Below are 27773 nucleotides of genomic sequence, written 5' to 3'. Positions count from 1 at the left end.
ATGCAAATTTTAAAAGTAACCACATCATAGAACTCACATAAGAAATATGTGTGTTAATATAAGTAAATTTTCTAGACCAATAATTACTGATTCTAAATAATATCATTGTTGTTATTTCTAAAATCCTGCTACTGATTCTATTCTATTGCTTTCACATTTCCTCTGGTGATCCAGAAACTATTACAATTTTAAAGCTACCTGATTTAGCAATCTACCTTCCACCAATAACTGAATTTTCAGATGAATCTTCAACTATTCATTTGAAAACTTCCAAATAGAGTAACTATTTCACAGGGCTATCTTGATCAAACAATCGAAACAGTTTTCCCTGATGGCTCAGATGGTACAGGCTGCAATGCAGGAGACCCAGGTTCGATCCCTGGGTTGGGAAGATCCCCTGGAGAAAGAAATGGCAACCCACTCCAGTACGCTTGCCTAAAAAATTTCCTGGATGGAGGAGCCTGGTGGGCTACAGTCCATGGGGTCGCAAAGAGTCAGACTTCACTCACTCACTCACTCAAAAGATACAATCCTTACAGATGATTATATTATCATCAGTAAACTCATTATTATTCTTAAACTCAAAGAATTATGGACAAAGGAGTGTCATTACTGTTAATAATCACTGTTAAGGCTCCCTGCCCTCTATCTTTTCAGACAATCAGTTCAGTTCAGTTCAGTAGCTCAGTCGTGTCTGATTTTTTGTGACCCCATGAATCACAGCACACCAGGCCTTCCTGTCCATCACCAACTCCCAGAGTTCGCTCAAACTCATGTCCATTGAGTCAGTGATGCCATCCAGCCATCTCATTCTCTGTCGTCCCATTCTCCTCCTGCCCCCAATCCCTCCCAGCATCAGAGTCTTTTCCAGTGAGTCAACTCCTCGCTTGAGGTGGCCAAAGTAGGCATTGAATAAATGATTGATGAACAGATCAGTTCAATCAACAAGACATGCACACAAGCAATTAAATGTCATACAAAAACTGGCTTTTTGATGTCCTGTTTAGACAGATACACATAGAATATGTATTCTGTTCTATTCAGATAAACATAGAACCCGTTGTAGATAATATCATTTAAAGAAATCAGAGCAGAATATATGGCTTTAAACCTGTCAATTGTGTGTTAATAGACAATAATTACAACTCATTGAGGAAGTTAGGGAGAGGTGTAGGCAGAATGAAGTGTTAGGGGAAGCTTCAGACAGTTGGACAGCAACGAGAATTGTTAGATGTAGCCAATAAATAAAAATATAAATAAACTAAAACTCTGGATGCCATGTTAGGTTTGTATTTCAGATAAATAAGTAATTTTTAGTATACATATGTCCCATCAACATGTAACTGGGTGTTCAGTAATTTATGTAGTTTATTGAAGGCAAGCCACCCCCTTCTAATAAGCATGTGGAGAAAATATGAACTGTTTAACATTCTTAAGGCTACTGATGGTTAACCATTTAAAAAAAACAATTCCTCAAAACTCGTTCCCTAATTTTCTTAGTCCTGATTCCATAGATTACAGGATTGAGGGCTGGTGGAACAATCACATATAGATTGGCTAAGAGGATATGGATAAACTGAGGAATGTTGTGGCCAAAACGGTGTGTTAAGAAAGAGAAAAATGCTGGTGTGAAAAAGGTTAAGATAACACCAATATGGGAGCCACAGGTATTGAGAGCTTTGAACCGGGCTTCCCAGGAAGGCAGGTGGAAGACAGTATAGAGGATCCTGATATAGGAAAGAATGATAAGAAGTACATCCAGTAATAAGATAGCCATATCCCCAAGACCAAATAATATATTGACTCTGATGCTAGCACAGGCCAGACGGGCAATGCCCATGTGCTCACAGTAGGTATGGGGAATGATATGGTGCCCACAGAAGGGTAGTCTCAGGAGGAGAAATATCAGTGGCGCCACCATGTACAGGCTCCGCAGAATAGCGATGCCTGCAATAATGCCAATGATTTTGCTGGTGAGAATCATGGTGTACTGAAGGGGTTTACAAATGGCGATGTACCGGTCAAAGGCCATGGCCACCAACACAGTGCTCTCCATGGCAGTGAAGAAGTGGATAAAGAACATTTGGGAAAGGCAGCTTCCAAAGGATATATCTTTGAGGCTGAACCAGAAGATGCCCAGCATTTTGGGAATGGTGGCCGTGGACAAACCCAGGTCAACGGAGTCCAATATGGCCAGGAAGTAGTACATGGGCTGGTGGAGACTACGCTCGTTCTGGATCACATATAGGACAGCAGCGTTCCCCAGGAGTGCAACAAGATACACAAAGAAAAAGGGAAATCCAAGCCAGATGTGCACGTCTTCTAGCCCGGGGATGCCCAACAAAAGGAATGAAGAAGGATGGAACTGGGTGTCATTAGGCATAGACATTTTTTCTGCCACAGTTATTCTGCCACATCATTTCTGCCACAATTTTTCTGTTGTCCATATCAGAAACAATTGTTGGCTTCCAGTCAGTGATCCCTCCTGCATGTCTCCATTTTTTCAGACTCCTGTTAAGATGCAAAAGAACATTTTAATCTTCCTTTGTTTCTATTAAAAAAATAAGATAAATAATTTTGTCCGCAATACTGATTACATAGTTCAAAATTGCTAACAGACTAAATGTTCTCATCATTAAAAAAAAAAGTCTATGTGATGTGAGGAGAGTGATAGCTAAAGCTATGGCAGTAGTCATATTGTGATATACAAATGTATCAAATCAACACTTTATATACCTTGAACATAAGGCAATGCTATGTATCAATTATATCAAAATTTTTAAAAAGAGAATAGGGTTAAATACACTCCCACTCCTTATTTTTTGCTAGCCTCTCCTCAGCATCATATGGCACTAGGAATAGAAATTGCCTTACTTTATTGCCACTTTCCCTAATAAAAAAAATACTGATATAAACTAGAGAAGGCAGAATAATATTTTCTGTGAAATAATAATAATATCACAGTGAAAATTAAAAATCTGGAGTATAGCCAGAAATAAGTGGAAAGAATAAAATTCCAGAGTCTATGTATGTGATAGTGTTCCATATATTTTTTGCTTAGGGTGTATGGTGATTTCTTTGGTGTTTGTAATCTCAACTATTACCCTATTAGAGAATCTAAAAACCCCTCAAAATATAATGTGCATAATCCTGTGTGTATGTTCATGCATTTTTGTGGTGTTTGTGAATAATAGATGGCCTGGTTTTTCAGGGAAGAAGAAATAATTTATTTTTATTTACACATATTAATGAAAAATTCTACCACATAAAAATTAATTTTAAAACTCCAATACAATAATGTAAAGTAATTAGCCTCCAATTAAAATAAATAAATTTTAAAAAGCTAACTAAAATTGTTCAAAATAAATAATTTAATTGAAGTAAAAAAAACTTCATAAATAGATGAATTGCTGAAGAAGAAACAGGACAAAAAATTTCTATGTCATATTTTAGAAGATAAACAGCTCAGTTCTCATCATAAATTTTTTTTAAACAAACTACCCATCAAATTTGGAAAATGGATAATATCAAAGAGAGGGAAATACTTGACAGAGTATTTTTTTAGTTATGATGAAACATGAATTGAGAGATCATTCTAATCTAAATAAGCCTATCATTTAGAGAGTTCGTAAGTCAACACATTCAGTAGAGACATTGTCCAGATACAACCCAGTTGAGGGAGCAGAGATTAAATATTCTGGACTAGGCAACTTTCAAATATATTTCTGCCTTGTAACCATGGGGAGAGGGCAGAGCATTTTAGATACCCTAAATCTAAATACTAAATACCTAGATACTTCCTAATAGGATTCTATCCTGGCAGTCATGTCTTTATGGATACCTTCCTTATAGTGACATTGAAAAGAATTATCAAGTGATTTTGTTTCATAGCACTCATCCAGAATACATGGGAATTCTGAACTTAGTCATAATAAATAAATATTTGAAGCAAAAAGGGAAGATTTTGTGGGAAAAACTAGTTGTATAGAAAATATGGAAGTTTGATGTGTACAATTGTATGCAAAGTTTTGATTCAAATTTAGGAATATTCGAATATTGAGGGAAGTCAAAGTTAAGAAGCATCCATCAGAGATAAATGCACAAGAAGGTAAATACACCTGTTGACTTTGACCCACGTCAAGATTTGCTGTGTCCTTTAAAGCCTATAAAGACTAGCAAAAATGAGAGATAACTTGATACTTTGGGAAATTCTCTCAGGATATATATATTTTTTTATATGTTATGTTACATAATAAACCTGTGAGGTAAAATTGGACTGCTAGGGCTGAGGAGAAGACAGTTGAAGTTCTCAGTTTTGTAATGTTAAACTTTCAGAGATCGCTTTCTGTCTTTCATTAGTGAGAATATATAAGGTTAAGTGAAGAGGTGCATCTGTGCTTAGTCATGTCCAACTCTTTATGACCCCGTGGACTGTAGCCTGCCAGACTCCTCTGTCCGTGGGATTTTCCAGCCAGAAACACTGGAGTGGGTTGCCATTTCCTTCTCCAGGAAATATTCCTGACCCAGGGATCAAACCCATGTCTCCCGAATCTCCTGACTTGGCAGGTGGATTCTTTACCACTGGGCCACCTGGGAAGCCCAAGTGGAGACGTACTCTCTCAATTTGCCCATCAAGTACTTAAGAGGTCCTCTGTGTACCAACCTAGATTAGGGAATTTGAATACAAGTTTGAATAAAATTGGCCACATACCTTCAATGAGACCACTGAGCAATAAGGGAGATAAAACTCCAAAGATGAAATTTGGAAATTGTATGGTAAGTTCAATTTAGAAGTATGCACAGAATGCTTTGGTGTAGAAATGGGTTAGAAAAATTCCATGGAGGTGGTTAGGCTTAGGCTAAGATTCACAGAACTGTTCGTCAGCCAAAGAACGAAATGTTTTATTTTAAATGGAGTAAAGAGTAAAAATAAAGTGAAAATGAAAGCACAGTGGATAGAAAGAACATCAAAAAGGAATAACAGATTCTCTCAATGACCTTATCCAGAAATCCAGTAGATTAATGACCAAATTCTTAATCATGTGATGTCTTAGTCTCTCTTAAAGGCACCACACAGCAAAACTTTAGAAAATAAATACAGTTACATCCCAAGAAAATGAATTATTCCACTTATTTCTATGAATTTTCTAAGTGGACTTGAAAATGTATGCTTACCTCCCCTCAAAGTCAACATCATTTCCAGTCTGTAAACACTTCACAAATCAACAAATCATTTAATCATTTTATAATGTATACTGACCTGTTATTTCAGTATGTATTCATATATCTTTCAATTTCTCTGGGTTCAGAATTAAGACTGGTCCCAATCCCTCATTTACCTTCTAACTTTAAAGTTCTACATGAAAGTATATTTAGCTCTCCAGCAGCCATCTCTTTGACATGGTATCTACTTACTCTGCCCTATTCCACCAACCACCAGCAGACCCCAACTATCCACATTCCCATTTCCCAGAACTGATGAGCACAAGGAGCATGTATACCTTCTTCTTGTCCTGGCCTAATTTTGTAATCTCATGGCAATCCTGCTATTTCCTTCCTCAGATGCTTCATTAACCTAGCCCTAAGTCTTATTTTCATCAGATCTGTTCTCTGGAGCTATGCTTCAAGATTCATTTATTAACAAATTCATGAATTCAAAAGCAGTTCTAGAAAATAGAGAAAACTAGTCCTTGTCCTCTTGTTATTCACATACATACAACTGCAAACTAGATCAGAGACAATAGCTAAATCAATGCAGGCTATATTGGTGCATCTCCTTCCACACTTTCCATATGAGATTTTGCACGATCATAGGAATAAGAACATGTAGGTAAAAGTGTAGCCTCAGGAGGTTGTGAGTGTGCATTCTCATTTCATCTCGTTGTTTTTTTTACCTTCACTTTTCCTCCAACTCTTCATACTATTTTGGCATAAGCTCTTTCCCCATTTGTCTTGATATTTTCACAGCCTAACCATTATCTAACTTACTTTGGTCTCTAAGAAACATCCCTTGGCATACTATTTATTATGCTAAGTGGGAGGTACTTATACTTTTCTTAAAACCTACATCCTCTGGGATGGGTCCCAATAGTATCTTAGGGGATTTGATGCAGTTAGTAGGCTCCAAAGAATTCTTTATTATTATTATTATTGAAATATAACTTGACATACAATATTATCCTAGTGTCAGGTATCCTATACTACATAGTGATTTAAAATCTGCAACATTATGATATAATCGCTGCAATAAGTTTAGTAAACATCTGTCCCCATACAAAGTTGCTACAATATTATTGACCATATTTTTATGCTGTATATTGCATAAGGCTTATTTTATAACAGGGATTTGTACTTAAACCCCTCCACCTGTTTCAACCCTTGCAACATTTTTCCCCTCGGGTAACTAATCTAATAGTTTAATCTAAACTAAACTAACACAAATAATTGTTATTTGTATCTATGAGTCTGCCTTCATTTTGCTTGGTTTTTTTATTTTATTTATTTTTTCTAATAGAAAATTTTATTTTATTTTTTTATAATTTTTTTATTGGAGGCTAATTACTTTACAATAATACATTGGTTGGTTTTGCCATACATTGGCATGAATCCACCCCAGGTGTACATATGTTCCCCTTCTTGAACCCCCCTCCCACCTCACTCCTCCCCTTATCCTCCCTCTGGGTCATCCCCGTGCACCAGCCCAGAGCATCCTGTATCATGCGTCGAACCTGGACTGGTGATTCATTTCACATATGATAATATACATGCTTCAATGCCATTCTCCCAAATCATCCCACCTTCACCCTCTCCCACAGAGTCCCAAAGACTGTTCTATACACCTGTGTCTCTTTTGCTGTCTCGTATACAGGGTTAAGGTTACCATCTTTCTAAATTCCATATATATGCATTAGTATACTGTATTGATGTTTTTCTTTCTGGCTTCACTGTATATAATAGGCTCCAGTTTCATCCACCTCATTAGAACTGATTCAAATGCATTCTTTTTGATGGCTGAAAAATACTCCATTGTGTATATGTACCAAAGCTTTCTTATCCATTCATCTGCAGATGGACATCTAGGTTGGTTTTGTTTTTAGATTCCACATACAAGTGAGATGATACTGTGTTTGTCTTTCTTTATCCGACTTATTTCACTTAATGTAATGAACCCTAGATACATCCATGTTGTCACAAATGAAAAGACTTCAATTTTTTATGGCTCAGTAGCATTCCATTCGGAGAAGGCAATGGCAAGCCACTCCAGTACTCTTGCCTAGAAAATCCCATGGATGGAGGAGCCTGGTAGGCTGCAGTCCATGGGGTCGCTAAGGGTCGGACACGACTGAGCGACTTCACTTTCACTTTTCACTTTCACACATTGGAGAAGGAAATGGCAACCCACTCCAGTGTTCTTGCCTGGAGAATCCCAGGGATGGGGGAGCCTGGTGGGCTTCTGTCTATGGGGTCACACAGAGTCGGACACGACTGAAGTGACTTAGCAGCAGCAGCATTCCATTGCGGAGAAGGCAATGGCAAGCCACTCCAGTACTCTTGCCTAGAAAATCCCATGGATGGAGGAGCCTGGTAGGCTGCAATCCATGGGGTCACTAAGGGTCGGACATGACTGAGGGACTTCACTTTCACTTTTCACTTTCACACATGGGAGAAGGAAATGGCAACCCACTCCAGTGTTCTTGCCTGGAGAATCCCAGGGACAGGGGAGCCTGGTGGGCTTCCGTCTATGGGGTCACACAGAGTCAGACACGACTGAAGTGACTTAGCAGCAGCAGCAGCATTCCATTGTATGTGTATACCATATCTTCTTTACCATTCATCTATCCATAGACACTTAGATGGCTTCAAAATCTTGGCTATCATAAATAATGTTGGAATGAAAGTCCAGTTCAGTTCAGTTCAGTCACTCAGTGATGTCCAACCCTTTGCAACCCACGGACTGCAGCACACCAGGCTTCCCTGTCCATCACCAACTCCTGGAGATTACTCAAACTCGTGTCCATCGCGTCTGTGATGCCATCTAACCATCTCATCCTCTGTTGTTCCCTTCTCCTCCCATCTTCAGTCTTTCCCAGTATCAGGGTCTTTTCAAATGAGTCAGTTCTTCCCATCAGGTGGCCAAAGTATTAGAGTTTCAGCTTCAGCATCAGTCCTACCAATGAATATTCAGGACTGAGTTTCTTTAGGATGGACTGTTTGGATCTCCTTGCAGTCGAAGGGACTCTCAAGAGTCCTCTCCAACACCACAGTTCAAAGCATCAATTCTTCGGTGCTCACCTTTCTTTATAGTCCAACTCTTACATTCACACATGACAACTGGAAAAACCATAGCTTTAACTAGATGGATCTTTGTCGACAAAGCAATGTCTCTGCTTTTTAATATGCTGTCTAGGTTGGTCATAGCTTTTCTTCCAAGGAGCAAGCATCTTTTAATTTCACGGGTGCAGTCACCATCTATAGTGATTTGGGAGCCCCCCAAAATAAAGTCTCACTGTTTCCATTGTTTCCCCATCTCTTTGCCAGGAAGTGATGGGACTGGATGCCATGATCTTAGTTTTCTGAATGTTAAGTTTTAACCCAACTTTTTCACTCTCCTCTTTCACTTTCATCAAGAGGTTCTTTAGCTCTTCTTCACTTTATGTCATAAGGGTGGTGTCACCTGCATATCTGAGGTTATTGATATTATATCTCCCAGCATCTTGATTCCAGCTGGAGCTTCATCCAGCCCATTTCACATGATGTACTCTGCATATAAGTTAAATAAACAGGGTGACAATATACAGACTTGATGTACTCCTTTCCTGATTGGGAACCAGTCTGTTGTTCCATGTCCAGGAATGAAATTTAGAGTGTATATAATATTTGAATTAATGTTTTTGTTTTCTTCAGGTAAATATTCATAAATGAATTGGTGAGTTATATGGCAATTCTATTTTTAATTTTTCAGAGAATCTCCAATGTGTTTTCCATAGTGGCTGCACCAATTCACATTCCCACCAACAGTGTACCTCTTTTCTCTAAATCCTAGTCAACACTTGTTATTTGAGGGTTTTTTATGATAACCATTCTGACAAGCTGTAACAGAAATTTAAAAAATAGTCTTGTTCAGGCTTCAGAGACAAAGCAGAACAGGTCTCTAACCTTGCTTCTAATCTGCCTGGACACTGCCTTGACTGGGGGTGACTGTGAGTGACTGCCTGCTATGAGTGTAAGACTTGCAGCACGTTAGATAAATTAAGGGAGGAATCTTGAGATTGTTGACCCCCTGAAGGGGACCTTGCCAACCAAACCCCAGTCTTAACAAGATTCTAAGTTTTACTAGACAAAACAAACAGCATTAACATGAAAGACAAAACAAACAGGATTAACATGAAAGAAAAAACAAACAGCATTAACATGAAACCAAGTTTGCAAGCAGTCCATCCTAAAGGAAATCAGTACTGAATATTCACTGGAAGGACTGATGCTGAAGCTGAAACTCCAATACTTTGGCCACCTGATGCGAAGAACTGACTCATTTGAAAAGACCCTGATGCTGGGAAAGATTGAAGACAGGAGGAGAAGGGGACTACAGAGGATGAGCTGATGCACTGCTTGGGACCCTTTCCTAACTGGGACTGCAGATGTGCTGTGACATGGGACTTCCCAACGCTGATTAAGTCTGGATGTTGGTCAAACTCAATTTGGTGATGTATCCTCTGTTCTTTCTATTTTTCGTTTCTTTTAATGTTAATATATTGAAAGTAAGCTAGATAATTCTCTAATAAATATTTGTACTGTTTATTTGCAGATAATGAGTGGGTTATTTTGTTGACAAATCCTTTGAACCTGAGACAAAAGTGAAAACTTTCAGCAAAATACAACTGTGAGGTGATATCTCATTCTGGTTTTGCTTTGCAATTCTATAATAATTAACGATGCTAAGTAATGATGAAAAGAATATTTTTTTTCATGTGCCTGTTGGCCATTTGTATATCTTCTTTAGAAAAATATCTATGAGGTCTTCTACCCATTTTTTAATCCAGTTGTTTATTTTTTATATTAAATTGTATGAACTGTTTATATTATTTGGATATTAACTCCTTATCAGTCATATAATTTGAAAATATTTTCTCCCATTCTGTAGGTTGTATTTTCGTTTTGTCAACAGTTTCCCTTTCCGTGCAAAAGACTTTAAGTTTAATTAGGTCCCATTTGTTTATTTTTGCTTTTGTTTCCTTTGCCTTAGGAGACAGATCCAAAACAATACTGCTACAATTTATGTCAAAGACTACTTGAGAGTGTTCTTAGAAGGTTTTATGTTGAGTGAAATAAGTCAGAAAAAGACAAATACTGTTGCTATCACATATGTGGAATCTAAAAAATAAAATAGCAAATATTTTAAAAAAGAAAGAAACTCACAGATATGGAAAATAAATTAGTATTTATCAGTGGGAAGAGAGAAGGAGACAGACAAGATAAGGGTAGAGGATTAAGAGCTACAAACTGCTATGGATAAAATAAACAAGCTTTATAAGGATATATTTTACAACAGAAGAAATTCAGCCAATATTTTAAATAACTATAAATGGAGTATAATCGATAAGATTTTGAATCACTATGTTGTACACCTGCAACTAATATTGTAAATCAACAATATTCCAATTTTAAAAAGTTAAGCATAGAATTGGACTTCCCAAGTGGTACAGTGGTAAACAATCCACCTGCCAATGCAGCAGCTTGCAGGCGATGCGGGTTCTATCCCTGAGCTGGGAAGATACCCTGGAGAAGGAAATGGCAACCCACTGCAGAATTCTTGCCTGGAAAATCCCTTGGAGAAAGGAGTCTGGAGGGTTACAGGGCATGGAGTTGCAGAGTTGGACATGACTTAGCAACTAAATGACAACTTAGAATTGTCATAAGACCCCAATATTCCACTTCTTGGTATATACTTTAAAGAATTTGAAACAGGTATTCAAACAAATCTTATATAAGAATGTATGTAGCAGCACTATTGACAGAAGCCAAACTGTGCGTGTATAAACAAAATTGGTATATGCATACAATGGAACACTGTTTAGGCATGAAAAGGGAATGAAGTACTGACATACACTGCAACAAGGGTTCAACTTTAAAGCGTTACGCTTTTAAGCAAAAAAAGCTAGGCACAAAATTCTCATATATGTGATTCCATTTATATGAAATATCTAGAATTGATTCCTGGAGAAAATTCATAGGGCTAGAAAGCAGATTGGGCCTCCTAGGAGGCTCAATGGTAAAGAACCCATCTGTCAATGCAAGAAACTAAAGAGACGCCAGTTCGATCCCTGGGTCAGAAAGATCCCTTCAAGGAGAGCATGGCAACCCACTCCAGTATTCTTGCCTGGAGAATCGCATGGATGGATGAGCCTGGTGGGCTACAGTCCGTAGGGTCGCAAAGAGGCAGACATGACTGAAGCCACTTAGCACGCATGCGTGCACAGAAAGCAGATTAGTGGCTTCCGGGGTCTGGAGAAAGGGGAGAGCATGGAGTGATTGCTTGATGAGTGCAAGGTTTTCTTTTAGAGTGATGAAAATTGTACAAAAACTAGATAGTGATAGTTGCCACTATGAATGTATTAAGTGCCACAGAATTGCATACTTTAAATGGTTGAAGCGAAGTGAAGTGAAAGTCGCTCAGTCGTGTTCGACTTTTTGTGACCCCATGGACTATACAGTCCATGAAATTCTCCAGGCCAGAATACTGGAGTGGGTAGCCTTTCCCTTCTCCAGGGGATCTTCCCAACCCAGGGATCGAACCCAGGGTTTCCCACATTGCAGACAGATTCTTTACCAGCTGAGCCACAAGAGAAGCCAAAAGCACTGGACTGAGTCACCTATCCCTTCTCCAGCGGATCTTCCTGACCCAAGAATTGAATTTGGGTGGTTAAAATGGTCAATTTCTATGTTATGTGTATTTTACTACAATTTAAAAAAAGAATTTCTGGTTATATAGATGCCCAACAGAGTCCAAAGAATTAGTCCCAGCATTTTATGACCTAAAAGAGTAAAGGATAATAAATAAGGAAGGAAAAAAGATTAAATATGATTGATCACTAATACTATGTAAAATAGCAAGAATTGACAGTTGACCAAATAACAAGCAGCAAGGTCACTAAGATTCCCCTAGAGCTTCTCTTCAGCTGGAGCAACGACCAAAGGGAATTCTTATTGATTTTAATTCCAATGACTCAGACTGTCTGGCCTCTAGAGATGACATTGCAAATCCTCCTCAACACACAGGCACGTAAACATTTTTAACCACTCTTGGGATGTATCAGGGCTCTGATCTAAAAAATGTTAATAACTGAATTTTCAGTTGCTACATGATCCCCTACAACAGAAGACAGAATACCTGGTAAGTGCCCGTGATAGATCTGAATAATGCATGCCTAAGATTGGGATTCAGATTCACAGAAGTCAAGTTAAGACTTTTAGTATTGGGGTAAGGAATAAAATGGCACATATCGGTGATCTGGGGAGAGATACTGGAAGGACTAACATGGGAAGAAGTTGGAGAGAAAGTACCTGCTGGACACCTACAATATTTCAGGCTTATATAGCCTCATTTATCCCACTAAATAATAATATGAGGTAGGTATGACTGTACTTATTTCTAAATAAAATTGAAACACAGAACATAGTGCAACTTACCTAAGGTCACAAGGCCAGTAAGAACAGACTCAGGACTCTTATTTCATGCCACAAGATGAGTAATATTAAATATTATATGCTTTTGCTTCTTTTTCCTACACATACTACCATGATAATGAGTGAAACATAGTGGAAAAAAAGCTGCGTAGGCAAATAAGACTAGAGTGATGAACTTGAATCCCCTTATACTTAGGGACTCCCTACATACCAAAATGTAATAAAAAAAAAAAAGCATACAATATGATCAGCTATTGATTTTTTTCTCCTGCTTTCTATTTCAAAGGGATTAAACTGAATTCAAACTTGATTATTTGGAGACCTGAATTAACGATTTGATGGCATGGCCCAATATGAAGCATGAAGTGGAAAGCATAACTACAGCAATAGTAAAAAAAGAAATATCTTTGGAACTAAATGAACAGATGTGAGTAAAGAATTTGGCTTTGCCCAGAGAAAGGTCTGGCCTTTGCTCTTGGCTTCCATGAAGTAATCTATGTCATATCTGATAGGAGTGTCTTTATTTAAGGTGAGGGCTAGTCAAACCAGACCTGATTGTGGGGGTTTCCCATGCCATAAAGACCAACAATATAACAGGATGGGCGATTTTGGTCATGTGGCATCAGTCAATGGGTGTCCAATCATGTGTGCAAAAAATCTATCAAGTATATGTAATGAAACCTCAATATAAAGTCCAAACAAGAGGTCAAGTGAGCTTTCCTGGTTGGCACTCTGGCTCAATGCACATTGCCACATATCAATACCAGGAGGGTAATTCATCCTGACTTTACGTGAAAGGACAATGTTCTGTTCAGTCACTCAGTCGTGTCCGACTCTTTGCGACCCCATGGACTGTAGCCTACCAGGCTTCTCCATCCATGGGATTCTCCAGGCAAGAATACTGGAGTGGGTTACCATTTCCTTCTTCAGGGGATCTTCCCAACCCAGGGATTGAACCTGGGTCTCCTGCATTGGAGGCAGACGCGTTAACCTCTGAGCCAAATAGATGTTTCATATTAGGAAATCTTACCCTCTTCCCTAAGCATTTCTTCCTTTATCTGGTTTTAATCTTTCTCTAGAATAAACTCTAACCATGAATATCATAGATTTCAGTAAGTTCTATGAGCCCTTTAGTAAATTATTGAACCTGGGTATAATTTGGGAAAACTCATATACTTGAAGCAAGCCACTCCAGTACTCTTGCCTAGAAAATCCCATGGATGGAGGAGCCTGGTAGGCTGCAGTCCGTGGGATTGCTAAGGGTCAGACACCACTGAGTGACTTCACTTTCACTTTTCACTTTCACACATTGGAGAAGGAAATGGCAACCCACTCCAGAGTTCTTGCCTGGAGAATCCCAGGGACGGGGGAGCCTGGTGGGCTTCCATCTAAGGGGTCACACAGAGTCGGACATGACTGAAGTGACTCAGCAGCAGCAGCAGCAGCATATACTTGAAGTTTGTGTCAGAAGGGAGGACAGTCTTAGGTTCTGTGCCTTAACTTTGCAGTTTAGCTATCTCAGATCTGATGTCACATTTCTCTCAACAGTTAAAGGAGTTGACAGGTTCTTAAAAATGAACTTCATTCTGAGAGGAAACTTCATGGATTATCATTCCCCTCTTGATGATTTATCTTAATTTCCTACTTGGGCATATCTGAAATTTAGATATCTGAACCCCAAGTATTGTGTGGATCTGCTTCTAGATTCTCAATTCTGTTCCACTGTCTCTTTTCCTACCTTTTTACTTTGCCAGTAACACTGTGATATATCATCACTTTATGGAAAATTTCAATGTCTGATAATGTAAATATTTCAGATTTATTCTTCTTTGATATATTTTTGACTGAACCAACTCCTTTTATTCTTCTTTATCTCTTATTTTTCTTTCTACCCCCTTTCACTACCTCTACTGACAAGTTTGCAAATTTAGGTCCAGATCAATGTCACAAAACTCAGTTCCAAACTAATTTCAAATCTTGATTCTGAAGATTATTAGCTCTGTAAGCAATGGTATAAGTTAACCAACATCTCAAAACCTTTTACTTTCATAAACCATAGACCAGTAAAACTTGTGCCATTAAATTGTAGGAAGAATTGAATGAGATAATATAAGCATATAACAGTAAGAATAATGTCTGAAAAATAGTAGGTATCCAATTCAAGATAGATGTTATTATTGTGGTGGTTATTGCTATTATTATCAATTTTATTATTGCTTAATAGTATTTATTTCTTGGAGAAGAGGAGAGTTAGTGCATTTGCCTACTCTGAACCCATAATTTTAAGAGAAAAATGATGTTAACTTGTATTTGACACCTCAACTCTCATACTTATGGTACAGGTGAGAAGAGTCACTAGGATTATGTATGGAGAACTGGGAAAGAAAAAATAATAATCAAAGACATTTAGAGAAACTTATTCCTAATACCAATCCTTTGTTTGGGAATTTTTTATTTTTAATCTTTATAGATATCAGTTAACTGTGGATTGTCCAATGGTAATCATCAACAATTTTTAAAAGTCACGCCACCTGCAGAAGAATGTCTTCTCCCAATGTCACTGAGTCACATCCTTCTTCGTTCCTGTTGCTGGGGATTCCAGGGTTGGAAGTTGCACAGATCTGGCTTGGCTTTCCCTTTTTTGTCGTGTATCTGATTGCTCTCATTGGGAATATTATTATTCTGCTTGTTATCTGGACAGATCGTAGCCTTCACCAACCCACGTTCTACTTTCTGGCCATGTTGTCAGTGATTGACCTGAGTCTTTCTACTGCTACCATCCCCAAGATGCTAGGTATCTTCTGGTTCAGCCTTCAGGAGCTGTGCTTTGGGTGCTGTATTGCTCAAGTCTTTTTCATCCACTTTTTTACAGTCATGGAGAGCATTGTACTTCTTGCCATGGGTTTTGATCGCTATGTGGCTATTTGCAATCCCCTCAGGTACAGCATGATCCTCACCAATAGAGTTATTGGTGTGATTGGTATGGTGGTAGTTCTTAGAAGTTTATGCATGATTGCCCCCATCATTTTTCTCCTTCTGCGACTGCCTTACTGTGGACGCAGAATCATTCCTCATACCTATTGTGAGCATATGGGAGTGGCGCGTCTGGCTTGTGCCAGCATTAGTGCTAATGTCTACTATGGTCTTGGGAATATTTCTATATTGTTTCTGGATGTGCTTCTTATCATTATCTCCTATGCTAGGATATTGAATACTGTCTTTCATCTCCCTTCCCAAGATTCCCGCCTAAAGGCTTTAAATACCTGTAGTTCTCATATCTGTGTTATCTTAGCCTTCTTTGGTCCAGCTCTTTTCTCCTTCCTCACTCATCGTTTTGGTCATAGCATCCCCCAGTATATCCATATCCTTCTGGCTAATCTCTATGTAGTTGTCCCCCCTGCCCTCAACCCAGTCATTTATGGAATCAGGACCAAGCAAATCCAGAAGCATGTACAGAGTATATTTGTTAAAAAAAGATTGAATTAGAGGTAATGTATTCAGCTTATAATGGGATAAAGTCTAAGAAGACTGACATTTGTGATTAAATTAATAAAACAATTTATTTCACCCAAATCAATTGTGTGTGTGTGTATATATATATATATATATATATATATATATACATATATGCTTGAACTTAGTCACTTAGGCTCTTTAAGACCCCATAGACTGCAGCCCACCAGGCTCTTCTGTTCATGGGATTTCTCAGGCAAGAATACTGGAGTGAGTTGCCATTTCGTCCTCCAGGGGATCTTTCTGATCCAAGGATTGTACTCTTGTCTCCTGTGTCTGCTGTACTGCAGGTGGATTCTTAGACACTGAGTCATCAGGGAAGCCCCTTAAAGTTGTATAAGTACCATATAGACTATATGTAAACATAGAAAATAAATATTGGTTGTAATTGTTGCAAACGTGTGTTTGTGTGTGTCTCAATGTATTCTTGCAATGATATTCACTACTGACCCAGGCATAGAATATGCCATGCAAGAGTAAATCTCAGGGAGGACAGATTTTATTCAGTGATGATATAGCTTTCTGTTAAAACTGTAAGGTGCTCTAGATCTCTTTCATATAGTAATAAGATTTCTTTCATAAGGATATTCAATGAGATCACATGACGAGTAGGAAGTAAAATGCAAAGATTTTATAAATGAGCTGGTGAGCCTTGAGGGAACTCAGGAAGGAAAAGAATACCTGCTGTCTAGTAGCCATCAGATGGCAACCACTCCTCAGAGTGAGCCATGAAGAAATTCTGAGTGTGAAAACACAGGTTACTAGCCCCAGATGACTAAGGTGCATGCCAAAAAAATGATTTCAGTTAGCTTAGATTCTTGCACCTTCCCATACATAGAAAAACAGAAAAGCACTAAATTTCTTAAGCTTAGATATCTGTTATTTTTTAGTTAACAACAATCTTTTGGTGATCAGACTACCTTTGTTTCAACACTTCTCTATCTCCTGGCTCCCCTCCCCTGCTTGCCTCCTTGGATCAGTTCTATTAGGGTTACTTGAGATGCTGCCTAGTGGGCTTGAAGTCCTAAAAATTCCTGCCAAGTAAAACATAACTTGGAACACTTAAGTTGTGAATATATTCTAAGTCAACAGAACAAACGTATGGATACAAAGAGGGAAGAGGGGAGTGGGATAAATTGTGAGATTGGGATTGATATATATGCACTATTGATACTATGCATAAAATAGATAACTAATGAAATCCTATTGTATAACACAGAGAACTCTGCTCATGCTCTGTTGTGACCTAAATGGAAAGGAAATCTATAAAAGAGGATATATGTAAATATGTGGCTGATTCACTTTGCTGTACAGCAGACAGTAACACAACATTGTAAAGCAACTATTATCCCATAAATATTTTTTTAAATTTTGAAAATACTGTCTAAAAGTAAATAGTAAAATTTTTACCAAAGTATAATCAAGCAAATGATAAAAATTAGACTAATTTTTTGAGTTTGAGTCAAATTTTAGCATGGAGAATATTCTATTGATACTTAGGTCAGTCATCCTTTAAAAGTTTTATTTTAAATTATTTCTTTCTTTTCTATTGACATTTTTGTAGTGTTTTCTTCCCTTTCCAAGCTCTCAACTTTCTGATTCTATGAAGTTCTTCATAAGCCAAACCTCCTATAAACACTTTCATTCATGAAATGGTAAGTTTAACACTATGTATTTTGTGACAAAGAAACATTCTTCCTTCTTGGAGTTGAAAAGTGCTATGGAATGAATGAAAATCATTATAAGATATATGTTTTAGCAATTGATAAAGCAATTTAGTTTAGAACAGAGATAATAACAGAATATGTTACTTCCCAGGTGGCAGAGCAGTAAAGAATCCACCTGCCAACGCAGGAGACATGGGTTTGATCCCTGAGTCAGGAAGATCCCCTGGGAAAGGAAATGGCAACCCATTCCAGTATTCTTACCTGGAAAATTCCATGGACAGAGGAGCTTAGCGGATTACAGTCCGTGGGGTTGCAAATAGCTGGACACAACTGAGCGACTGAATAGAGCAAAATATTACTGAACAATTGAGTCATACTTTGAAAAGATTAGAAAGGTGTGTTTAGTGGCCTGAAGTTTATTCATTTAGAAATTGAAGTTTGTAAACTGGTGAGTAAAATGATTATGTGGGAGTTTAGAGAGTATTATGTCACATTAGCATTTAGGAAAGATAGGGCATAGACAATTAGTGAAGAACAAAGTTGATTTCTGATAATTTTATGACTCAAGGAGAACTGTAATTTGGATAGTTATAATGCAAGTAAAGGGAAGACATCAGGCACGAGATACAAGAGAGGGACATGGGGCACAATTTAGCCACACAGTAGCAAGAGAGAGTAAGGATTAATATTTATTTTGTTCATTGGTTTTTAACTAAATGACTTCAAGTGTTGACATATATAAGAAGATAAAAAGAAAATTATTCATGAACTTCAAACCACAAATAAAGAAATTGGAATGTAAAGGACCTTAAAAATTTTGGAATGTGAAAAAGTAAATATAAGAGAAATATATAAAATGGATGAAGTAGGTGTAAACAATGTATTCATAGTTTACAAAAATGTCAATAGAAAAAAAAAGAATGCTAATTTAAAATAAAGCTTTTAAAGGATGACTGACCTACGTATCAATAGAATATTCTCCAAGCTCAAATTTGACTTTGAAATTTACTATACCAATCAATTCACCTAATTATATGACATTCCTATCCTAGTGATTCTTATTAATTTAATATATAAAATCAACATTGAAAATATATTATTAATGATTATATTTCAATCTCAGAAGAGTTAATATTGAAGTGACAGTAGAAGAGAACAATAAAAAATAACATGCCCACAGGTTTTCATAATCATACATTAAATTCCAGAAATATTGATAAATATTCTTTATCCCTTAAAGTAATGAGGGACACTCACCTAATTTATACATTTTATGACTGAATTTTTGTCAAAAAATTCTGCCTACATTTCTGTGTCAAGATATATTTTGAGCATAAATACTCATTTCTGCTCTCCTTCAAAAACACGCTGAAATTAATGATAATCTAGAAATAAAATAATAAATATATAGCATTATTGGGAAATAGAATATATGTCATTAAGCAGAATAACATTTGTGCTGTAGGAGTCCCAGAAGGAGAAAGAGACCAAACACTTATTTGAAGAAATAATGGCTGAAGATTTTTTTCTAATCTGAGGAAGGCAACATATATCCAGGTACAAGAACCCTATGGACTGTAGTCCACCAGACTCCTCTGTCCATGAGATTCTCCAGGCAGTAATACTGGAGTGGGTTACCATGCCTTCCTCCAGGGTATCTTCCCAACCCTGGGATCAAACCTATGTCTCCTGCTTCTCCTGCATTGCAGGCAGATTCTTTACCTACTGAGCCACCTGGGAAGCCCCCAGGAAGCATAGAGAATTCCGGATAAGATGAACCTAAAGAGACTCACACCAAGACACAATTACAATTAAAATGTCAAAAGTTAAAGAAAATCTTAGAAGCAAGAGAAAAACAATTTGTTAACACCCAAGGGAAATCCAGTGAAGCTTTCAGCAGGTTTTTCAGCAGAAAGTTTGCAGATCAGAATGAAGTGGCAAGACATATTCAAAATGCTAAAAAAGAAAAACTTTCAACCAATAATACTCCAACTTATGTCCACCCAGAGAAACAAATATTTGGCAGCCATCCATGAAGAAAAATAATGTCTTTGAGGGAGCTTGGAATCCAGGTAGAGCTTATGATTAAGGAGGGCTGTTATGGGAATGCAAACCAGCACACCAATGTCAGGCCTGATGTTGTGGTTCTGACTGCACACTGGAAACACCCCTGTCCCCTTTGAGTTCAACTCCAGCCCCACTTGTATGTAGTTCGATCACTAGCTACTGCTGCCAAGGGGCCCATGAAGAACCAAGCCTATCTGTTCCCCATGTGATAGATATGGCAGCTTGAGACCTAATCATGACCCCCAAAGCCATTCCACTCTAGCACAGACTAGGGGCAATTCTTCCCAAATAGAGACCAGCCCAGTGACCCAATGAGAGCACTCTCAGAGAACCAGTGGAAACCACACCCCCTTGCAACCTGGTAACTATCCTGCCAATTGCAAACCTGACTATAGCCCAGATAATAGCCATAAGGCCCAGTTCCACTTTTATCCAACAATGATCTCAGCAACAGTCCCATCAATCCAGGATCCCAGCAGGAGAATAACATTACCTGCTAAAACCAACTTAAATCTTGGAAGGCATGTTTGTTTCTTCAAATGTGCATACCAACTCAAGGCTAGATAGACCACAAGGAATCAGACAAACACCAATGAAGGTAACTAATAAAGCTCCAATGACTGTTCCTAAAGAGATGGAGATCCATGAACTGCTTGACAAATCATTCAGAATAATTATCTTAAAGAAGCTCAGTGTACTACAAGAGAAAATATACAACTACATGCAATCAGGAAAACAACACATGAATAAAATAAGAAGGCTAACAAATAAATAGTATAAAAATGAACTAAACAGCAATACTGGAACTGAAGAATATAATGGCTGAAATGAAAACTTCAATGCAGACATTTTAAAGTTCGGTTTACATATAAAATGGAATATCATTCAGCCTTAGAAAGGAAGGAAATCCCATCATTGCAGCAACATGGAAGAAACAGGAAGTTATGCTAAGTGAAATAAACCAGTCACATAGACAAACGTTGCATGATCTTGGTTTTATGTGGCACCTTTATTAAAAGAAATCAAACTCATAGTAACAGAGAGTAGAGTGGCAATTACCACATGCTGGGACTTAGGAGAAAAAAGATTATTTAAAAAGTGAAAGGTAGTTGCCAAAAATTCAGGGGAGTGGATCATCAGGAGTTATTGTTTAATGGACATAGTTTTTATTTTAACAAAGTGAAACAATATGAATGTACTTAGTACTACTGAAATATACTTAAAAAGAGTTAAGATAATAAATTTTGTGTAAAGTGCTTCTATGACAGTAAAATATTGGAAAAAAATGGGAAAGGGGGTAAACACAGAATCAAATAAAATAATTTGTTCATGTTATAATAGTATCACAAACTGATACAGGAGACATACAGATCATATCTGCTTGGTAAATAAGGGCGGGTTGAAGGAAAACTAAAATAAATGGTTTCATAAGGAGGACTTTTGATCACCAAAACAGCATAGTGTTTTGAAGATTCGTGATGTAGAATTAAAGTTTAAAACGTTGATTAGGTAGTGACTGAAGGTTTTGGCAACAATGTTGACTATGGTTTACCAAATAGTCTATAATACACACCAGAGAAATGAAAGTCATAAGGAGGAATCTTAACAGGAGTTTTTACAAAGTCAGACTTGACTTGGGAAGGTACATGTTGACACAGTGGTGAGGATGGATAACATGAGAAAGTGATGGGGGAGACTGGAAGTACAGGTCTCATTAATCAAAAAGAAGCAGTGAAAAAACAGGAACACATGAGATTGAACCAGAATCTTTTTGATCACAAACAACATTATCTTCTGACCTAATAACACAAAATTGTCTGAACTCAGAAGATAAAAAAATAAAAACTGATTGGTATATTCAATTTTCTGCCAGTCTTTTTCGATCTGCACTCAGGAAAACCATGATGTATGGTGCATCCTGGTAATCTCAGGTCAACTCCATCACCTTCCAGGAAGGGAAATTCGAAGTAAACTTTAGAATTTCGGCTCTAGCTGGATTCTGTCTTCTCGGGAGATTGTGGAGCTTCTTTCGCCTTCTGCCCAGAGAACTGAAACATAAAAAAGCCCTTCTCTGAAGATTTTACCTGTTACCATTAGTTATAATTTAGGAAGGAGAGTCTTACTGGGTTGGAAGAAAATTGATGCCATTTTCTACAGGTATGATGAGCACTACCCAAAACCAAAATTTGCTGTTACAGAGTCCAATGTGTCTACTTGACAGATCTTCTTCTTTAACTTTTGAAATTCACTTGTAGCATTGTCAAACTGCATCAGGATTCACATATTTATATTCAACAAAGCAAAAGACTTGCTAAGGATAGATCCCTAGGAAGTCACACTTTGAAAACTTAATGGTCTAAATTTAATACTTTCATGCCTTTTGAAATAAACCCTCAGTGTTGTCCCCTATGCTGATTCCTCCCCCGTCTGGATGTTTCCCTTCCTAATAGCTCAAGAGACATCCCTTCCTGTTAGCTAAGGAATTATGTCTGGTATGGTGATGTGTCTCTGCAGATAGAGTAGGGAAGAACAAAGAGTTAGCTGGATTTAATGACCCATGAGCCCATGTTTATGCCCAGAGGACTTTGAAGACTAAGCTCAGGGATTCTGGGACATGCTTAGACTTAGAGACACCCTCATTCACTATAAAGTTTTTCTCCATGTGATAGGACAGACTGAAACCCAGAGGTTTCTTGGGGTTCCCATCACCATCTTTAGCACCAGGGTTTATACTGTGACATGCTGTTCCAAGGAAGGTCTGGAAGAGGAAATATTGGAAAGGTAAGGATACATGAAAGAGGGAAATGAGACGCCACAGAAAGAGAAGAAGAGGCCAATGAGGGGAAAATGGGACAGCAGCTTCCCCTCTGCTGAGAAGTTATCCAAAGTAACCATTTTCTATTCTTGTCACACACACACAAAAAAAAAAAACATGCCATAGCATATGGGATTAAAGCAGACGGCCACAGATGAGAAAACAGTGATGTGTCACTGAGTTACACACAGAACATTTCTGCTCTTTCTCTCTCCCTTGCACATACATTCACACATACTCTCTCTCTCACCCATACATACGTATACACATACACACACACAAACCCTAATTCTATTCAACAGCTACATTCTGAAAAACTGGGAGCCATATCCTCACGTGGCAATGTTAAGGATATTAAATACTCCTCATTTGTTACCCCCAGTAGCAGCATTTATGTTGGTAGGGAATAGAAAAATTTATAAATAAAATCATGCTATGTTAGATGCTGCAGAGTTGTATAATATCCTAGAGATGCCAAAACTTAAAAAAAATATAACTTTATTACTTTTAAGCATCAGGAAAGATTTATTCACAATGCTTTAATTTTAGTGTCACTTAAATTTGCTAGGTATTTTATGTATATAAACCTGAAGCTAGGTATAATTTCAGGACATGAGTGCAATTTTGCATGTTAATTTGTGATAAGTTAAGGCATGTAAGGCATATGAACATGATTTAGCTGATAAGCAAAAAGCAAATTACTGTACTTACTGTCGCAAAGAGTCGGACACTACTGAGCGACTGAACTGAACTGTAAGAACATCAAGGGATCACAGAATAAACAGGAATCTGGAGGTATCAGATCAGAAACCAAACCTTTCCATAAGATTTGTTGCTCTTGTTGTTCAGTTGCTCAGGCTGACTCTGCAACCTCATTAACTACATCAAGTCAGGCTTCCCTATCCTTCAATATCTCCCAGAGTTTGTTCAAACTCATGTCCATTGTGTCAGTGATGCCATCCAACCGTCTCATCCTCTGTCACCTCCTTCTCCTGCTCTCAACCTTTCCCAGCATCAGAGTTTTTTCCAATGAGCTGGCTCTTCACATCAGGTGGCCAAAGTAAGATTAGCAGCTTAGTTAAGATTTTTGATGCTTGTTAATTCCATAAGATTAGCAAGCATCAAAAATAGCAATGACTTTCTAGTAGAAAGAGCAAGAAAAAGAATTTAAGAGAGACCATCTGACTGGTGGTGGTTTAGTTGCTAAGTCCATGGACTGTAGCCTGCCAGGCTCCTCGGTCTGTGGGATTCTCCAGTCAAGAATACTGGAGTGGGTTGCCATTTCCTTCTCCAGGGGATCTTCCTAACCCAGGGATCAAACCCGGGTTTCCTGCACTGCAGGCAGATTCTTTACCAACTGAGCTATGAAGGAAGCCCTGCTTCCCATAATGTGGCTGCAACAGATCCATGAGGGAAATCCCTATATTTATATAATATCAAACACAAACAGTGGTATAAGTCAGCAGTTTTCATTTAGACCTAGGATTCTTTAACACCAGACCGCAGTTTGAAAAACACTAGGTATGTAGACTTTTGGATAGCAGCCATTCTGACTGGTGTGAAATGGTATCTCATTGTGGTTTTGATTTGCATCTCTCTGATTATGAGGGATGTTGAGCATTTTTTCATGTGTTTGTTAGCTATCTGTATGTCTTCTTTGGAGAAATGTCTGTTTAGTCTACATGCAATAAATGCTGGAGAGGATGTGGAGAGAAAGGAACCCTCTTACACTGTTGGTGGGAATGCAAACTAGTACAGCCACTATGGAGAACAGTGTGGAGATTCCTCAAAAAAAATTGGAAATAGAACTGCCATATGATCCAGCAATCGCACTCCTGGGCATACACACTGAGGAAACCAGAATTGAAAGAGACACGTGTACTCCAATGTTCATTGCAGCACTGTTTATAATAGCCAGGACATGGAAGCAACCTAGATGTCCATCTGCAGACGATTGGATAAGAAAGCTTTGGTACATATACACAATGGAATATTATTCAGCCATTAAAAAGAATACATTTGAATCAGTTCTAATGAGGTGGATGAAACTGGAGCCTATTATACAGAGTGAAGTAAGCCAGAAAGAAAAACACCAATACAGTATACTAACACATATATATGGAATTTAGAAAGATGCAAATGATAACCTTGTATACGAGACAGCAAAAGAGACACAGATGTATAGAACAGTCTTTGGGACTCTATGGGAGAGGGTGAGAGTGGGATGATTTGGGAGAATGGCATTGAAACACGTATGTTGTCATATGTGAAATGAATCACTAGTTCAGGGTCAATGCATGTTATAGGATGCTCGGGGCTGGCATGCGGGGATGACCCAGAGGGAGGATAAAGGGAGGAGGGAGGTGGGAGGGGGGTTCAGGAGGGGGAACTTATGTAAACCTGGGGCAAATTCATATCAATGTATGGCAAAACCAACCAATATAATATTGTAAAATAATTTGCCTCCAATAAAAAATAAATTACCTAAAAAAAAAAAAGAAAAACACTAGGTATAATAATTTCTCAAAAGTAACCAAAAAACTTCTTGGAAAAGGAAAGGAAGAGAATACCATAAAAGATAGTATACATTCTTTTTTGAAATACTGCCAGTTCCTTCAAAATTCTCATATATAAGAAAAAATAAAAACCATAAATAATATTGCCTGTAAAGCTGAGTGCTGAAGAATTGATGCTTTTGAACTGTGGTGTTGGAGAAGACTCTTGAGAGCCTATTGGACAGCAAGGAGATCCAACCAGTCTATCATAAAGGAAATCAGTCCTGAATGTTCATTGGAAGAACTGATGCTGAAGCTGAAACTCCAATACTTTGGCCACCTGATGCGATGAACTGACTCATTTAAAAAGACCCTGATGCTGGGAAAGATTGAAAGCGGGAGAAGGAAACAACAGAGGATGAGATGTTTGGATGGCATCACCGACTCAATGGACTTGAGTTTGAGTAAGCTCTGGATATTGATGATGGACAGGGAAGCCTGGCATGCTGCATTCCATGGGGTTGCAAAGAGTCAGACACGACTGAGGGACTGAACTGAACTGATGAATCTCAGAACAATAACTTCTGTTGAGAGAGTTGTTGACTACTCTCAGGAAACAGGAGAATATCTAATGTTTCTAAATTAACTACTTTTACCATAACCTCCAGTGTACTGATTAAAAGTCTTCTCATCTTTCCAGGACTCACTGATAGAAAAACAGTGTGATTCTACTTTCTCACAAGAATTCAGTGACACCTCTAGGAGAATGCCTTCTATCAATGACACCCAGTTCCATCCTCCCTTCTTTCTCCTGCTAGGAATACCAGGGCTGGAGACTGTACATCTCTGGATCGCTTTCCCATTCTGTGTTGTGTATCTGATTGCCCTTGTGGGGAACATCACTGTTCTATATGTGATCAAGACTGAACACAGTCTCCACCAGCCCATGTTCTACTTTCTGGCCATGTTGTCCATGATTGACCTGGGTCTGTCCACTTCCACCATCCCCAAAATGCTGGGCATCTTCTGGTTCAACCTCCAAGAGATCAGCTTTGGAGGCTGCCTTGCTCAGATGTTCTTTATCCACATGTTTACAGGAATGGAGACTGTTCTACTGGTGGCCATGGCTTATGACCGCTTTGTTGCCATCTGCAACCCCCTTCAGTACACCACCATCCTCACCAGTAAAACCATCGGCATTTTAGCCTCTGTTGTTGTGGGCAGAAATTTACTTCTTGTGACTCCATTTGTGTTTCTCATTCTGAGGCTGCCCTTCTGTGGGCACCACATTGTCCCCCATACATACTGTGAGCACATGGGTCTTGCCCGATTGGCCTGTGCATCCATCAAGATCAATGTTATCTATGGGCTCGTGGTGATTTCTAATATTATTGTAGATGTGATTCTGATTGCCTCTTCCTATGTACTGATCCTTCAAGCTGTTTTCCACCTCGCCTGTCAGGATGCCCGACTGAAGGCTCTCAATACCTGTGGTTCTCACGTCTGTGTCATGCTGTGCTTTTACACACCGGCACTTTTTTCTTTTATGACACACCGCTTTGGTCGTAATATTCCCCACTACATCCACATTCTTTTGGCTAATCTATATGTGGTTGTCCCACCTGCCCTTAACCCAGTCATCTATGGAGTCAGGACAAAGCAAATCCGAGAGCGGGTTGTAAAAATATTTGTACAGAAATAATAACTCTGTGAAATGACTGGGAAATATATTCACATATAATCAAATATTAATAATCTATGATCTAAATCTTTCATTATATTGTATAGTACTCTCCAGATTTTTCATTTTTATTGGAAATGGTTTAGGGTAAACAGATGAAGCAAACTACCATCTTTGTCCACTCTGCTCACCTCCCCATGTAACTGAGCAAAGACTAAAAAAACAGGAAGATATTGATAACTTATCATAAACAGTATCATGGGGTGTCATTCATTCACACAAGCACACCATAGAGTTAGTAAAGTAAAGCAGAAAACGTGTATACTGAGAAAGCAGAGAGGCTAGAGCTCTGAGTGTTCTTACCTTGTCCTGAAGATCCTGGACGAGCTTCCAAGATGATAGCTTACAGTGAATATTGTCAGATTCTAGATCTCCGAAGAAGATTTAGCTTTGGGACCAGGGACCAGGCTTGATCACTCAAGAGCTTTTGTGTACCAGAGTTTTATTAAAGTATGAAAAGAGACAGAGAAAGCTTCCGACATAGACATAAAAAGGGGGCCAGAGAGTGCCCCCGTTGTTAGTGTTAGCAAGTGAGCTATATACTTTTTTAATTGGTTATTACAATAAATCAAAAGAATGTCTCAAAGCTGTAAAAATCTTACTAGACCCACTCCCATAATATACATTCTAAGATATCAGGATTAGTCAGAAACTTTTCAAGAAGGAGAAACTGTTCTCAGGCAGGATACATTGTTGTTACATAATCCTTACTACAATGTTTAAACTGAATTGTTTGTTGTGTAATCATCAGTTCCAGGCTTAAAGAAAAACACATTTTATGTGACTAAGAC

General features: G+C 38.2%; 3 protein-coding genes across 3 annotated transcripts; 2 read left to right on the top strand and 1 right to left on the bottom strand.

Moving 5' to 3' along the window:
- Window positions 1-1456: 1456 nt before the first annotated feature.
- On the bottom strand, window positions 1457-2389 carry LOC129553588 (olfactory receptor 52E8). The gene has a single exon (XM_055422402.2). It carries the CDS (start codon window positions 2387-2389, stop codon window positions 1457-1459), a length of 933 nt encoding a protein of 310 aa, XP_055278377.2.
- A 12836-nt stretch (window positions 2390-15225) lies between these two features.
- On the top strand, window positions 15226-16170 carry LOC129553587 (olfactory receptor 52E8-like). Its single transcript, XM_055422401.2, has one exon. It carries the CDS (start codon window positions 15226-15228, stop codon window positions 16168-16170), a length of 945 nt encoding a protein of 314 aa, XP_055278376.2.
- A 9837-nt stretch (window positions 16171-26007) lies between these two features.
- LOC129553862 (olfactory receptor 52E4) lies at window positions 26008-26943 on the top strand. Its single transcript, XM_055422562.2, has one exon. The coding sequence runs from the start codon at window positions 26008-26010 to the stop codon at window positions 26941-26943; it is 936 nt and encodes a 311-aa protein (XP_055278537.2).
- Window positions 26944-27773: the final 830 nt, after the last annotated feature.

The sequence above is a fragment of the Moschus berezovskii genome, chromosome 14 (assembly GCF_049115385.1).
Source record: "Moschus berezovskii isolate FMDL1 chromosome 14, NW_MosBer_1.0, whole genome shotgun sequence".
Classification (NCBI taxonomy): Eukaryota; Metazoa; Chordata; class Mammalia; order Artiodactyla; family Moschidae; genus Moschus; species Moschus berezovskii.
Note: the sequence above shows the minus strand (reverse complement) of the source record. Positions and strands in the feature narration are given on the sequence as shown.